Consider the following 15544-nt stretch of genomic DNA (forward strand, 5'->3'; position numbering starts at 1 on the left):
AAGTGATCTTGGTTATCGCGCATATTGCGCCCATAGTAATCAGGTTTAGCTGTGTAAAGGGTTGAGTGCCTCGCTACTCCAGGGGTAGCGAGCTGAAATAATGATACAACGTCCCTGAGGGCAGAAACAGAACGGGTGTGTAAAGGGGTCAAAAGAATTGAATCCCGCCCAATGTGTCTAGAAAAGGTTTTTGTGCAAGGAAGATCAGAGGATTGTCCCCGAACCGGTATTTTCTTGGGGACCCAAGGGATTTATAAAATGGCTTTGTGTCTATGCCATTATCTGCTGATTGGACTGTGGTGTTCCCATGCCAAATGAAAGACAGATGCAGTAATGTGGTGCCAGCTTTAGTATTTTCATTTAATCTTACTTTTTTTCGCATTTTCCTATCGTTCTATTTCCGTCTTTTAACATGTTATATATAGTCTCCCATGCTTTTATTATAAAGTTTCTATTTATCTACTTGCATTTTCCATATTGTCACCTATACCACTGTGTATATTTTATCTATTCGTGTAGCATGGAATAATATGAAGCAAGTCAATTGTGAAATCTTTATGTAAAACATTACACATTGTATATCACACCACTAGACCGCTGAACCACCACACACCGTAGAGCAACAATCATTAGTATCAGGATTTAAAATGATTCTTCGTTGTTCCACTGTCATGTAGCACACATGAATTTAGCAGGTGAACCTATGTGTAGCCGACCAGTCGAGGAGTGCTGGGGAAACTCTTCCTCATACCCATACATTTCTCTTGGTCGATAAATAGAGAGTTGGCCTTGATGGACAGCTCATGCTCAAGGTTGGCCTTTGTATGGACTAACATCTGTAGTGTGTCCTCAGCTTCTATAAGGCGTTTCTGTAAGGCCTGAATTGTATCGTCAATTTCTTGAACCTCCTGGACAAGACTAAGAACAGAAAGTTTGAGAAAGAGAGTTGATAAGTTTAATAGTTGAGAGACAGGAAGTTCATTGTACACATGAATCAAGGAGCCTTTGTGGTGCAAGGGAACACTGCTCCACAGCTTTCCTGGACTGAGGTTATAGTAACACTGGCCACACACTATATAATACAATCAGACTATATATTTGGAAGGCCATAACGTGCAAATCCAAACCACAGATGCGTCCTGATACACTGTTGCTGCAGTCATGACAAACATCCCTTCTTGACACACCAGGTCCTGTGCGACTCTGCCTACGCAGAACATCTTTTTCACTCAAATGTGCATATTAGCACTTCGTCTACAATGCAGCGGCTGCAGCTTTTTGTCACGCCAAGTTCCATTGCGCTTCATATATACATTCAGGGGTATATTCAATAAAAGTCGGGTCCATTCTGACATGCAGTTGTCGGAATGGACCCGACAACCCCTATTCAAAAGAGCGGCCAAATCCGACTGTCGGATTTGGCCGTTCCTGGATTCCTGACCTGCTGCGCTGCGGGTGCGCTGACAGCAGCGGCAGAGGGAGCTGTCAGCGGCACCGGGGGTGAGGGGGGAGCTGTCAGTGGCGCCGGGGGTGAGGGGACTTCTGCAGCGGTGGGGGGAGCTATCAGCGGCGCCGTGGGTGAGGAGACGTCTGCAGCGGGGAGAGCAGCGGAGGAAATGGAGTGGACGGGGAAAGGAGACGGGGGAGCAGAGGCCGCAGCAGTGGAGGCACACGGCAGCATCCATCCGGCTTCAGCAAGCGTGACCTCGGGCCGCTGTTTTCTTGCTCTCCCTGGTGCTCCCCAGTCTCCTGCTCTCAGCTCCCTCATCTCAATCCGACTTTTTTTAAAGTCGGATTGAGATTGTCAGAAATGGGGCTAAAACCTGCTTCCGACAATGCACGCTGATCGGCGGCTGAAGCAGCTAATCAGCGCGCATTCCGGCAAGTCAGGTTTCCCGACTTGTCGGAATAAATAGGGCCGTAATGAATAGGTCGGAACCCCTTCCGAACTAAAACTGTCGGAAGCTGCCGTCTTTCCGACAAGACGGCAGCTTCCGACAGTTATTGAATATACCCCTCAGACTCAATTGCACACAGATATACAAGTGTTGCATACCAAATAATCAGTAAAGTCTCGTGAAGCCGTTTTGTCACATCACATTGCAACTAAGACACAGTAAAACAAAAAGATGCAAATCAGATGCATGGAGTTCCTTGTGGCTCGCTCGCAACAGGTGTCTCATGGCTTATGGTGTATTGAGGCTAGGGGGTATATTTACTAAAGGCAAGTTTATAGAAGTGGAGATGTTGTCTATCTTCTAGAAGGTGCTAGATAAGTAAGTAGAATCTGATTGGTTGCTATGGGCAACATCTCCACTTCAATAAACCCACACTTTAGTAAATATACCCCTAGGTATATGAGGACACATCTGCAGCAGCAACAATTAACTCTGACTGGACTACGGTGGAAATTAGCTGCAGACATTCTCTACCATTTAATAGATTGATAAATTATGATTATCTTCAACATGACTAAAATCTACAAACTTCTATGCCCAAATCTGCATGTGCGGCATATATAAAACGTTGCTTCAAGACAAGTTATACCAGAAGAATTTTCAGGAGGCAGAAAGGGAAGAATATTAAGTAGATGACGTACACAAAAGTGGTCAAAAATATATTACATTTAACAGTAAACATTACCAGTAAAAAGTGTTTACCGTATTTGGACAATATCCCTGCAGAGTTCCACATTGGGACGCCTGGTGCGTTCATCAAGACGTGTCTGAGCTACTTTCAAGGGAGCCATTTTGTCCTTAATGGCCTTTTTAATAGCTTCTATGGTCATTTCAGTCTGGAAAATTTCTTGGAGTGTCTAAAAAGTTAGAAGAAAAGTGACTGATTGCATGATTGAGCTATTACTTTTTTTTGTGTCTGTTTAACCTGTTTTGGTGTAGTTATGAAAACAGAAGCAATGAAGGTTCTGAGCTCAGGCAGGGGATAACTGTTGGGTCAGGCAAACACAATACAACAATGAGTAGATTACTTGTTTAAACTATGTTAAAAACTTGCTCTACACTTGAAAAGCACGTATTATGGCTTAGGAAGAATTGCTTCTTTAATGTACACTTTTAGCTGTAATAGGCAGCTCAGAAACGCGTATAAATCTATTACATGCCCATGGCGTAATCTAGTGAGACTGAAGTGTTGAGAAACACTTTGGATACTCTTGGCACGCACATGGATTCTGTGTAAAGGTTCTAAGAATTTAATTCCCGTTGTCTGTTTGGCCATGGACTTGGACTGCTGTCTCATAGGCGTTTCAGAGGAGTAGGGTAACTATTAAACAATATATTATTAATTGAAATGTATTTATAACCAGAGGAGTAAACAATTAATTATCTAAACGTGCACCAATCACGTACACAGTGATTCTGAGTAGGGGCTGGGGGCAATCAAAAAAAGCAGGTAACTTTGTGTCTGGACTAACCATGGTGACTGCAAGGCATGGAAATAAATATCATTTCTCTGACGTCCTAGTGGATGCTGGGAACTCCGTAAGGACCATGGATAATAGCGGGCTCCGAAGGAGACTGGGCACATCTAAGAAAGAATTAGGACTACCTGGTGTGCACTGGCTCCTCCCTCTATGCCCCTCCTCCAGACCTCAGTTAGAATTCTGTGCCCGGCCGAGCTGGTTGCACACTAGGGGCTCTCCTGAGCTCCTAGAAAAGAAAGTATATATTTAGGTTTTTTATTTTCAGTGAGATCTGCTGGCAACATACTCACTGCTACGAGGGACTTAGGGGAGAGAAGCGAACCTACCTGCTTGCAGCTAGCCTGGGCTTCTAGGCTACTGGACACCATTAGCTCCAGAGGGATCGAACACAGGCCCAGCCTCGGTCGTCCGGTCCCGGAGCCGCGCCGCCGTCCCCCTTGCAGAGCCAGAAGCAAGAAGAACGTCCAGGAAATCGGCGGCTGAAGACTCCGGTCTTCATTAAGGTAGCTCACAGCACTGCAGCTGTGCGCCATTGCTCCCCATTCACACCACACACTCCGGTCACTGATGGGTGCAGGGCGCTGGGGGGGGGCGCCCTGGGCTGCAATAAGAGTACCTTATATTGGCATAAAACACATAATATAGTCAGTAAGACTATATATGCGTAAAATCCCCTGCCAAAAATATCCTTAAAAAAGCGGGAGAAGTCCGCCGAGAAGGGGGCAGGGCTATCTCCCTCAGCACACTGGCGCCATTTCCTCTCACAGCTCCGCTGGAGGGACGCTCCCCAGGCTCTCCCCTGCAGTTTCCAGGCTCAATAGGGTGAAAAAGAGAGGGGGGGCACAAAATATAGGCGCAAACTGTATATTTATAGCAGCTATAGGGGAAAAATTACTGTGTGTAGTGTGAATCCCTGCATTATATAGCGCTCTGGTGTGTGCTGGCATACTCTCTCTCTGTCTCCCCAAAGGACTTTGTGGGGTCCTGTCCTCAGTCAGAGCATTCCCTGTGTGTGTGCGTGTGTTGGTACGGCTGTGTCGACATGATTGATGAGGAAGATTATATGGAGGCGGAGCAGGTGCCGATAAGTGTGATGTCACCCCCTGCGGGGTCGACACCAGAGTGGGTGGATATGTGGAAGGTATTAACCGACAGTGTCAACTCCTTTACATAAAAGGCTAGATGACGTACAGCAGTGGGACAGCCGGCTTCTCAGCTCGTGCCTGCCCAGGCGTCTCAAAAGCCATCAGGGGCTCAAAAAACGCCCGCTACCTCAGATGGCAGACACAGATGTCGACACGGAGTCTGACTCCAGTGTAGACGACGATGAGACAAATGTAAAATCCACAAGGGCCATCCGTTGTATGATTACGGCAATGAAAAATGTGTTGCACATTTCTGACATTAACCCAGTTACCACAAAAAAGGGTATTATAGTTGGGGAGAAAAAGCATCCAGTGGTTCTTCCCCCATCAGATGAATTGAATAAAGTGTGTGAAGTGGGGTTCCCCCGATAAGAAAATAGTAATTTCTAAAACGTTACTGATGGCGTACCCTGTCCCGCCAAAGGACAGGTTACGTTGGGAGACGTCCCCTAGGGTGGAGAAGGCGCTCACACGCTTGGCAAAAAAGGTGGCACTGCCGTCTCAGGATACGGCCGCCTTAAAGGAGCCTGCTCATAAAAAGCAGGAAGCTATCCTGAAGTCTGTATATACACACTCAGGTATTATACTGAGACCTGCAATTGCTTCAGTGTGTAGTGCTGCAGCAGCTTGGTCCGATACCCTGTCAGATAATATGGATACTAGACAGGGACACTATTTTGCTAACCATAGAGCATTTTAAAGACGTGGTCTTATATATGAGAGATGCACAGAGGGATATTTGCCGGCTGGCATCTAAAATTAATGCAATGTCCATTTCTGCCAGAAGAGTATTATGGACTCGGCAGTGGACAGGTGATGCTGATTCTAAAAGGCACATGGAGGTTTTGCCTTATAAGAGTGAGGAATTGTTTGGGGAGGGTCTCTCGACCTAGTATCCACAGCAACAGCTGGGAAGTCGACATTTTTACCTCAGGTTTCCTCACAGCCGAAGAAAGCACCGTATTATCAGGTACAGTCCTTTCGGCCACGAAAAGGCAAGTGGGTCAGAGGCGCTTCCTTTCTGCCCAGAGGCAGGGGAAGAGGGAAAAAGCTGCACCAGACAGCCAGTTCCCTGGAACCAAAATCCTCCCCCGCTTCCTCTAAAGTCCACCGCATGACGCTGGGGCTCCACAGGCGGAGCCAGGTGCGATGGGGGCGCATCTCCGGAACTTCAGCGACCAGTGGGTTCGCTCACAGGTAGATCCCTGGGTTCTACAAGTGGTATCTCAGGGATACAAGCTGGAGTTAGAGGCCACTCCCCCTCGCTGTTACCTCAAATCTGCCTTGCCGGCTGCTCCCAAAGAAAGGGAGGTAGTACTGGACGCTATTCACAAGCTGTACTTCCAGCAGGTGATAATCAAGGTACCCCCCCCCCCCCCCTTCAACAGGGGCGGGGTTACTATTCCACAATGTTGTGGTACCGAAACCAGATGGTTCGGTGAGACCCATCCTAAATTTAAAATTCTTGAACACTTATATAAGGAAGTTCAAGTTCAAGATGGAATCGCCCAGAGCGGTTATACAAGCCTGGAAGAGGGTGTCCCCATGTACCCTCCTCACCAGGAGTACCTCAGATTTGTGGTACAGGACTGTCATTACCAATGCCAGACGTTGCCGTTTGGTCTGTCCACGGCACCGAGGGTATTTACCAAGGTAATGGCCAAAATGATGATACTCCTTAGAAAGAAGGGAGTTATAATTATCCCGTACTTGGATGATCTCCTGAAAAGGCGAGGTCCAAGGAGCAGTTGCTAGTCAGCGTAGCACTATCTCAGGAAGTGCTGCATCAGCACGGCTGGATCCTGAATATCCCAAAGTCGCAGCTGATTCCTGCGACGCGTCTGCTGTTCCTGGGTATGATTCTGGACACAGAACAGAAGAAGGTTAATCTCCCGAAGGAGAAGGCCCAGGAATTATCATCTCTGGTCAGGGACCTCCTGCAACCAAAACAGGTGTCGGTGCATCACTGCACGCGAATCCTGGGAAAGATGGTAGCTCTTACGAAGCGTTTCCCTTTGGCAGGTTCCATGCGAGGATCTTCCAGTGGGATCTCTTGGACAAGTGGTCCGAATCGCATCTTCAGATGCATCGGTGGATCACCCTGTCACCAAGGGCCAGGGTGTCTCTGCTGTGGTGGCTGCAGAGTGCTCATCTTCGTGAAGGCCGCAGATTCGGCATACAGGACTGGGTCCTGGTGACCACGAATGCAAGCCTCCGAGGGTGGGGGGCAGTCACTCAGGGAAGAAAACGTCCAAGGACAAAAACTTCCTTGCATATAAATATTCTGGAACTAGGGGTCATTTACAATGCCCTGAGTAAAACAGAATCCCTGCTTCAAAAACAACTGGTGCTGATTCAGTCGGACAACATCACGGCTGTCGCCCATGTAAATCGACAAGGCGGCACAAGAAGCAGGATAGCAATGGCAGAAGCCACAAGGATTCTTCGATGGGCGGAGAATCACGTGATAGCACTGTCAGCAGTGTTCATTCCGGGAGTGGAAAACTGGGAAGCAGACTTCCTCAGCAGACACAACCTCCACCCGGGAGTCTTGAAGCTGATTGTACACCGGTGGGAACGACCACAGGTGGACATGATGGCGTCCCGCCTCAATAAAAAGCTAAAAAGATATTGCGCCAGGTCAAGGGACCCTCAGGCGATAGCTGTGGACGCTCTAGTGACACCGTGGGTGTACCAGTCGGTTTATGTGTTCCCTCCTCTTCCTCTCATACCCAAGGTACTGAGGAGAATAAGAAGGAGAAGAGTAATAACTATAATCATTGTTCCGGATTGGCCAAGAAGAACTTGGTACCCAGAACTTCAAGAAATGATCTGAGGACCCATGGCCTCTGCCGCTCAGACAGGACCTGCTGCAGCAGGGGCCCTGTCTGTTCCAAGACTTACCGCGACTACGTTGACGGCATGGCGGTTGAACACCGGATCCTGAAGGAAAAGGGCATTCCGGAGGAAGTCATCCCTACGCTGATTAAAGCTAGGAAGGATGTGACCGCAATACATTATCACCGCGTATGGCGAAAATATGTTGCGTGGTGTGAGGCCAGGAAGGCCCCAACGGAGGAATTTCAGCTGGGTCGTTTTCTGCACTTCCTACAGTCAGGGGTGACTATGGACCTCAAATTGGGTTCCGTTAAGGTCCAGATTTCGGCTCTGTCGATTTTCTTCCAAAAAGAACTGGCTTCACGGCCTGAAGTTCAGATTTTTGTTAAGGGAGTGCTGCATATTCAGCCCCCTTTTGTGCCTCCAGTGGCACCTTGGGATCTCAACGTGGTGTTGGATTTCCTAAAGTCGCATTGGTTTGAGCCACTTAAAACCGTGGAGCTAAAATATCTCACGTGGAAAGTGGTCATGCTGTTGGCCTTGGCTTCGGCCAGGCGTGTGTCAGAATTGGCGGCTTTGTCTTGTAAAAGCCCTTATCTGATTTTCCATTTGGATAGGGCGGAATTGAGGACTCGTCCCCAATTTCTTCCTAAGGTGGTATCAGCGTTTCATTTGAATCACTCTATTGTGGTGCCTGCGGCTACTCGGGACTTGGAGGATTCCAAGTTGCTAGATGTAGTCAGGGCCCTAAAAATCTATGTTTCCAGGACGGCTAGAGTCAGGAAGACTGACTCGCTATTTATCCTGTATGCACCCAACAAGCTGGGTGCTCCTGCTTCACAGCAGACTATTGCTCGCTGGATCTGTAGCACGATTCAACTTGCACATTCTGCGGCTGGACTGCCGCATCCTAAATCTGTAAAAGCCCATTCCACGAGGAAAGTGGGCTCTTCTTGGGCGGCTGCCCGAGGGGTCTCGGCTTTACAACTTTGCCGAGCTGCTACTTGGTCGGGTTCAAACACATTTGCAAAATTCTACAAGTTTGATACCCTGGCTGAGGAGGACCTTGAGTTTGCTCATTCAGTGCTGCAGAGTCATCCGCACTCTCCCGCCCGTTTGGGAGCTTTGGTATAATCCCCATGGTCCTTACGGAGTTCCCAGCATCCACTAGGACGTCAGAGAAAATAAGAATTTACTCACCGGTAATTCTATTTCTCGTAGTCCGTAGTGGATGCTGGGCGCCCATCCCAAGTGCGGATTGTCTGCAATACCTGTATATAGTTATTGCTTAACTAAAGGGTTATTGTTTGGAGCCATCTGTTGAGAGGCTCAGTTGTTATTCATACTGTTAACTGGGTATAGTATCACGAGTTGTACGGTGTGATTGGTGTGGCTGGTATGAGTCTTACCCGGGATTCCAAATCCTTTCCTTATTGTGTCAGCTCTTCCGGGCACAGTTTCCTAACTGAGGTCTGGAGGAGGGGCATAGAGGGAGGAGCCAGTGCACACCAGGTAGTCCTAATTCTTTCTTAGATGTGCCCAGTCTCCTTCGGAGCCCGCTATTCCCCATGGTCCTCACGGAGTTCCCAGCATCCACTACGGACTACGAGAAATAGAATTACCGGTGAGTAAATTCTTATTTTTTTATGCAGGGTGTATACTGGCTGCTTTTGCATGTAGCCCACAAATACTGGGAAGCTTTATTTTTATGCTGCAATTTAGATTTGACTATGCCCCTCTAAAATCTGAATCTCTCTGCACCTTTGTGAATGTGCTTCACCTGCTGTGCAACATGGTTTTGCCAAAGTACAAAGTTACTTGTTCTGTTTAGCTTTGCTTTTAACCCAGAATCAGCCCCAAAGTAGTTAGACATTTTGGAGACCATGGGGGTCATTCCGACCCGATCGCTCGCTGCAGTTTGTTGCAGCGCAGCGATCGGGTTGGAACTGCGCATGTGCGCGCATGGCAGTATTCGCTGCCTAGTGATCGCCTCTGAGACAGAGGCGGTTGCTGGGCGGGAGGGGGCTGAACGGCGGCGTTAAGCTGCCATTAAGTAGGCACGGTCCGGCCAACGCAGGCGTGGCCAGACCATTGGGGGTCGGGCCGCGGCGGCTGCGTGACATCTCACGCAGCCGCTGCGGCTAGCAGCAGCGAAGACCAACTCCCGGCCAGCCGCAGGACCTGCGCTGGCCGGGAGTTACTCCACAAATACAAGAGCATCGCCGCTGTGCGATGCTTTTGTATTTGTGCGTGGGGGCCGGACTGACATGCGGGGCGGACTAGCCCTGTGCTGGGCGTCCCCCCGCATGTCTAAGTTCATGATCGTAGCTGTGCTAAATTTAGCACAGCTACGATCAACTCGGAATGACCCCCCATGTGCCTGATTTAGATCTGCACATGCCACACTGCGCATTGATCAAAGTTTAAATGCATTGATCAATACATGAACTAAAGCTCCACTGTGTATTATTATTAGTGTTGTACCCCAAGTCTAAATGAGTGCTGTGGAATAGTGCTTTTTATTAGATTCATTTTGTAATTCATCTTTTTGTGATCACATTTTCTCATGCACCATGTTTTAACTAATTTATTATAGCTTGTGCCAGCTGTTCTCCTACGTGCTTTACAACAGGTGTGTTGGTAACTGTCTCACCTACTGTATATAAGCAAAGTTGCTGTGAGCTTTAGACCAGATAGCATACCTACAGTTTAACACTAATGTTATAGATATTTTATTGTAATTATTTTGAGCAATAGAGTAGGACCTGCAGTGGTATCCGGACTCCAGGTCGACAGCAAACAGGTCGACACACCTTAGGTCGACGCCAATTGGTCGCCACACCTTAGGTCGACATGAACAAAAGGTCGACATGGACAAAAGGTCGACAGGAACAAGGTCGACATGGAAAAAGGTCGACATGAGTTTTTCACGATTTTTTTCTTTTTTGGAACCTTTTCATACTTAACGATCCACGTGGACTACGATTGGAACGGTAATCTGTGCCGAGCGAAGCGGTAGCGGAGCGAAGGCACCATGCCTGAAGCATGGCGAGCGAAGCGAGCCATGCGAGGGGACACGGTGCACTAATTGGGGTTCCCGGTCACTCTACGAAGAAAACGACACCAAAAAAAACATAAAAAACTCATGTCGACCTTTTTCCATGTCGACCTTGTTCCTGTCGACCTTTTGTCCATGTCGACCTTTTGTCCATGTCGACCTAAGGTGTGTCGACCAATTGGCGTCGACCTAAGGTGTGTCGGCCTTTTTGCTGTCGACCCTGAGTCCCAGACCCCCTGCAGTATAGTGGGGTCCCTTGCCGAGGACTGCAGGCTTAAATGCATTGATCAATACATGAACTAAAACTCCACTCTTTATTATTATTGTTAGTTAATATAGCGAGTGCAGAGCCCCTGTGATTTCTATTTAAACAAGGGCCCTCATTCCGAGTTGTTCGCTCGCAAGTGAATTTTAGCAGATTTGCTCATGCTAAGCCGCCGCCTACTGGGAGTGAATCTTAGCATCTTAAAATTGCGAACGATGTATTCGCAATATTGCGATTACACACCTCGTAGCAGTTTCTGAGTAGCTTCAGACTTACTCGGCATCTGCGATCAGTTCAGTGCTTGTCGTTCCTGGTTTGACGTCACAAACACACCCAGCGTTCGCCCAGACACTCCTCCGTTTCTCCGGCCACTCCTGCGTTTTTTCCGGAAACGGTAGCGTTTTTTCCCACACGCCCATAAAACGGCCTGTTTCCGCCCAGTAACACCCATTTCCTGTCAATCACATTATGATCGCCAGAACGATGAAAAAGCCGTGAGTAAAAATCCTAACTACATAGCAAATTTACTTGGCGCAGTCGCAGTGCGGACATTGCGCATGCGCATTAAGCGGAAAATCGCTGCGATGCGAAGATTTTTACCGAGCGAACAACTCGGAATGAGGGCCAATGTGTTCACATAAGAAACAGGAATCGTTTTCTAGTGGGCGGGGTGATTGTAGTACAGGCTTCTGCCACTAGCTGAATGTTTGCAGAACCTTTCTGAGCCAGTATTCCCGCCGATGTTGCAGGGGAAGGTAGCATTTATCTGCAGTGATTTTTTTTTTTACAACGGGTTATTCACTTTTTCGCCTACTTTTGAGATGGCTGATTCACACGAACAACGTGCTCACAAGATTGTGAGAGGGGTTGTTCACTCAGAATGTGTACCCCAGGGACAAACTGTCAACCAAAGTTTTTATTTGGAAGTTTTTAAAAGATTGCGTCACGATTTGAGGAAAAAACAGGTCACTGGTTTTTCCATCATGACAACGCACCTGCTCACACAGTGCTGAGCAATTTTTAACCAAAAACGACATGACACCTTTGCCTCACCCACCGCTTCCACCCGGTCACACCCCTTTTTTTATTTCCTCAAATAAAAAGAGACTTTAAAAGGAAAACGTTTTGCTGATACTGAAGAGGTGAAACAAAAATGGCAAAAGTATTAAAAGGCATTAACGAAGAGGAGTTTAAAAAATGTTTTGAGCAATGGAAAAAATAGTTTGGAGAAATGTATTGATTCAAGGGGAGAGTACTTTGAGAGTGACTGAAGTTTAAAAATGTACAAATAATTAATCAATTAATAAATTATAAATTCCTGTTTTTTTTTGGGTACCCCTTGTATGTTTGTGTGTGTGTGTGCATATATCTCCTATATATTAGCCCAAGTCTGTGACTCTGTGCTGGCCGTAACGCTGGGCGGAGTCACAGATGTGGGCTAAGCTACTTTAAGCTAGATGTGACACACCCTTCTCCCCCCGGACCCGCGCCGAAGATGTGAGGGCGGGAGGCGACGCTCTGTCTGAAGCCGAACGCCTGTTACTCCCGCTCCCCGCCTGAGCACCGGCGCCTCTCTCCTGCCGTCTGCCCAGTGAGGAGAGAGGCAACCCTCCGTCCGGACCTCCAGGTACAGCGGGTCCCCGGCTGCCTGGGGGGGGGGGGGGGGAAAGATGTGCCTGCCGCCCTGGGGGGGAGATGTGCCTGCCGAGGGGGAAGGTCTGCCTGCTGGCGGGGGGACATGTGCCTCGCGGGGGAGATGTGCGGCTCACGCGGCAGCGGGGACAGCGCACACTGCTGTGCTCCCCAGCTGCCGAGGGAGGTGTGCCTGGCGTGGGGGACACATATGTGCCTGGCTGGGGGGACACACATGTGCCTGGCTGGGGGGACACACATGTGCCTGGAGGGGGGGGGGGGGGGATATACTGTACATGTGCCTGGCTGGGGGGGAGATGTGCCTGGCTGGGGGGGGACATGTGCCTGGCTGGGGGGGGCGGGGGAAATGTGAGGCAGAGAGCCTCACGCGGGAGCAGGGACACCCCACAGTTACCCTGACACTGCGCCTGGGTGGCCTGCGGACCTGCTGCTGCTAATGGACAACCACCCCCAGCGCCTCCTTACCCCCTACCCCACCTGTGGCACCCCCACACTCGCCCATCCACCACCTTCCTCCATCCGCTGCACCACCACCCCACCCCCACATTCCGCGCCTCCAGACCCCCCAGCCTCTACAGACACCCTCCCCCATCCACCGTCAACCCCCGCAGCCGCACATCCCCCACACGCAACGCCTCCTCACCCCATACCGCACCTGCAGCACACCCGCAGCCACCCATCCACCACCCGCACTGCCCTCGGACCCTTCCACCATCCGCCGCACCTGCCACTCCCCCACACGCAGCGCCTCCAGACCCTCTACACCACCCACGCACCCCACTCCGCTGCCCCTCCCTCATCCACAGAACATCCCATCCGCACACCCCCATCCGCAGGAGACCCACAACATCTACAGACATCCTCCCCCATCCGCAGTCATTCTCCGCAACCATCCCCACCCGCACCACCTCCTGACCTCCTACCCCACTGCACCCACCCCTCAACCACCCGCAGCGCCTCCAGACCCCCTCCCCCATCTGCCACACTCCCGCACCTGCTCCTCCCCACATGCATCGCTTCTGGACCCCCTACCCCACCCTCAGCGCACTCACCCCTTCCCCACCCGCACCACCTTCTGACAGCCTGCCCCACTGCACCCGCCCCTCCACCACCCGCAGCACCTCCCAACCCCCTCCCCCATGTGCTGCACCTGCCCCTCCCCCACACACGGCGCACTCGCCCCTTCCCCACCTGCAGCGCCTCCGGAACCCCCTCCCCCATCCGCCAGATCCCCGTACCTGCCCCTCCCCTACCCGCCGCACCTACCCGCTGCTCCTCCCGACCCCATCTGCCAAACCCCCTTACGCCACGCGCGTCACTTCCGGACCCCTACCCGACCCGCGGCGCACTCGCCCCTTCACCACCTGCAGCACCTCCGGAACCCCCTCACCCATCCCCCAGATCCCCGTACCTGCCCCTACCCTACCCGCGGCACCCCCCGCTCTCCCCCACCCATACCGCCTCCGGATCCCACTCCCCCGCACATCCCCACCCGCAGCGCCTCACAACCCCATCCGCGTTCTCCCCCACACCCGCTGCACTCTGTACAGTGTGCCCTGCAGGCGCTGTTCACACCGTCGCAAGGGACTACGCCCCCTTCACCATCCAACGCCCTTTCATTGTGCAATATTTAACCACTCACAAAACTAGGAATGCAGGTAATACTTCATATAATACATATATTGAACGCCATACAGGGGTTAAGGGGGCGTAGCCCCTAACGACGGTGTGAAGAGCGCCCGCAGGGCGCGATGAATCACCTAGTATATATATATATATATATATATACATATATACAGCAATTTTTGGCTCCGGAATGTGGTTACTTGCTGTGGTGCCTTCCTGTACATGCTCCATATTTATAGATGGCACTCAGAGACTTATTTTGAGGTGAAACCCCGCAGGGTGTGTTTATTCCGTGGTAACGTTTTGGGGATGTATCCCCTTCCCCATGGAATAAACACACCCTGCGCGGTTTCACTTTAAAATAAGTCTCTGAATGCCGGGATGCCGGCAGTCACATGACTAACTGTGGCATCCCGACTTTTAGAATGCCATCAGGAGACGGGGTAATTAATTTACCACTCCCCAGTCCCCTACCATAACCTGCATGGGATGGTGACTAGATGTAAGATAATGGGGGTGGCAGCTACGGCTAAGTAACAGGGGGTGGCGGCTAGGACTCGGGGGAAGGGCATAGGGGTGTCTTGACTATGGCTAATCTCCCCTCTAGTGCTTAACCGTAACTCCTCCCGGGCCCTAACGCTAACCCCTAAACTTACCATCGGGATGTCGGCAGGATTCCGTGTGGTGTCGGGATTCCGGCGTCAGTCACATGACTGTTTGCATCCAGACCGCTGGCATGCTGACAGCATCCCTTTTCAAAACATAACTATATTTGCTGGACATTAACAGTTCATTTTCCTATGATTAAACTGACCAGTAGTATTATAAGTGAAATCCGTGATAAAACTAGACCCCAGATCGTACCTTTGCTAGATGACTCTGGAGCTTGTTCTTAGCATCTGCTGTTTCGGAGATCCTGTTGGTAAACATGACGTTCACCAAATTGAACTGACTCCACATCTCATTGGAGGTGACATTGAGAAGACTCTCCACCTCCTCCCGGACCTTGGCAGATGCCGCTTTTTCAGTCTGTGACCTCAAGATGTTGTCATCTGTGTACCTGGCCCATGACTCTGGAATGGAAATACTAGTGGAGAACAATTAGATTGTAGTCTCAGATAATTGTCCTAGCATAGTAATAAATAGGGTGCATCATTACTGCAGTAAATTTCGCTGTTAATGTAAATGTCACATATTTTCTTCTTGGTAGAAGAAAAATAATAGGATTTTAATTACCTACCGGTAAATCCTTTTCTCGTAGTCCGTAGAGGATGCTGGGGTCCACATTAGTACCATGTGGTATAGACGGGTCCACTAGGAGCCATTGGCACTTTAAGAGCTTGAGAGTGTGGGCTGGCTCCTCCCTCTATGCCCCTCCTACCAGACTCAGTCTAGAAACTGTGCCCGAGGAGACGGACATCTTCGAGAGAAGGATTTTACACAGATAGTGGTGAGATTCACACCAGCTCACACACAAGGCAAACCAAGCTAACTAGTTTGAAACATCAGCAAAGGCTGAA

General features: G+C 49.9%; 1 protein-coding gene across 1 annotated transcript in view; it reads right to left on the reverse strand.

Annotated features, from left to right (window-relative positions):
- Window positions 1–540: 540 nt before the first annotated feature.
- Window positions 541–15544, reverse strand: part of TEKT3 (tektin 3) — a 74523-nt gene continuing 59519 nt past the window's right edge. The window contains exons 6-8 of the mRNA XM_063961024.1: window positions 14889–15111; window positions 2661–2815; window positions 541–918 (exon numbers count right to left, since the gene is read on the reverse strand). Of these exons, the coding sequence (XP_063817094.1) occupies window positions 702–918; window positions 2661–2815; window positions 14889–15111 (595 nt within the window). The 3' untranslated portion in view covers window positions 541–701. The remainder of the gene's footprint in view (window positions 919–2660; window positions 2816–14888; window positions 15112–15544) is intronic.

This window comes from Pseudophryne corroboree, chromosome 3 (assembly GCF_028390025.1).
Source record: "Pseudophryne corroboree isolate aPseCor3 chromosome 3, aPseCor3.hap2, whole genome shotgun sequence".
In the NCBI taxonomy this organism is placed as follows: domain Eukaryota; kingdom Metazoa; phylum Chordata; class Amphibia; order Anura; family Myobatrachidae; genus Pseudophryne; species Pseudophryne corroboree.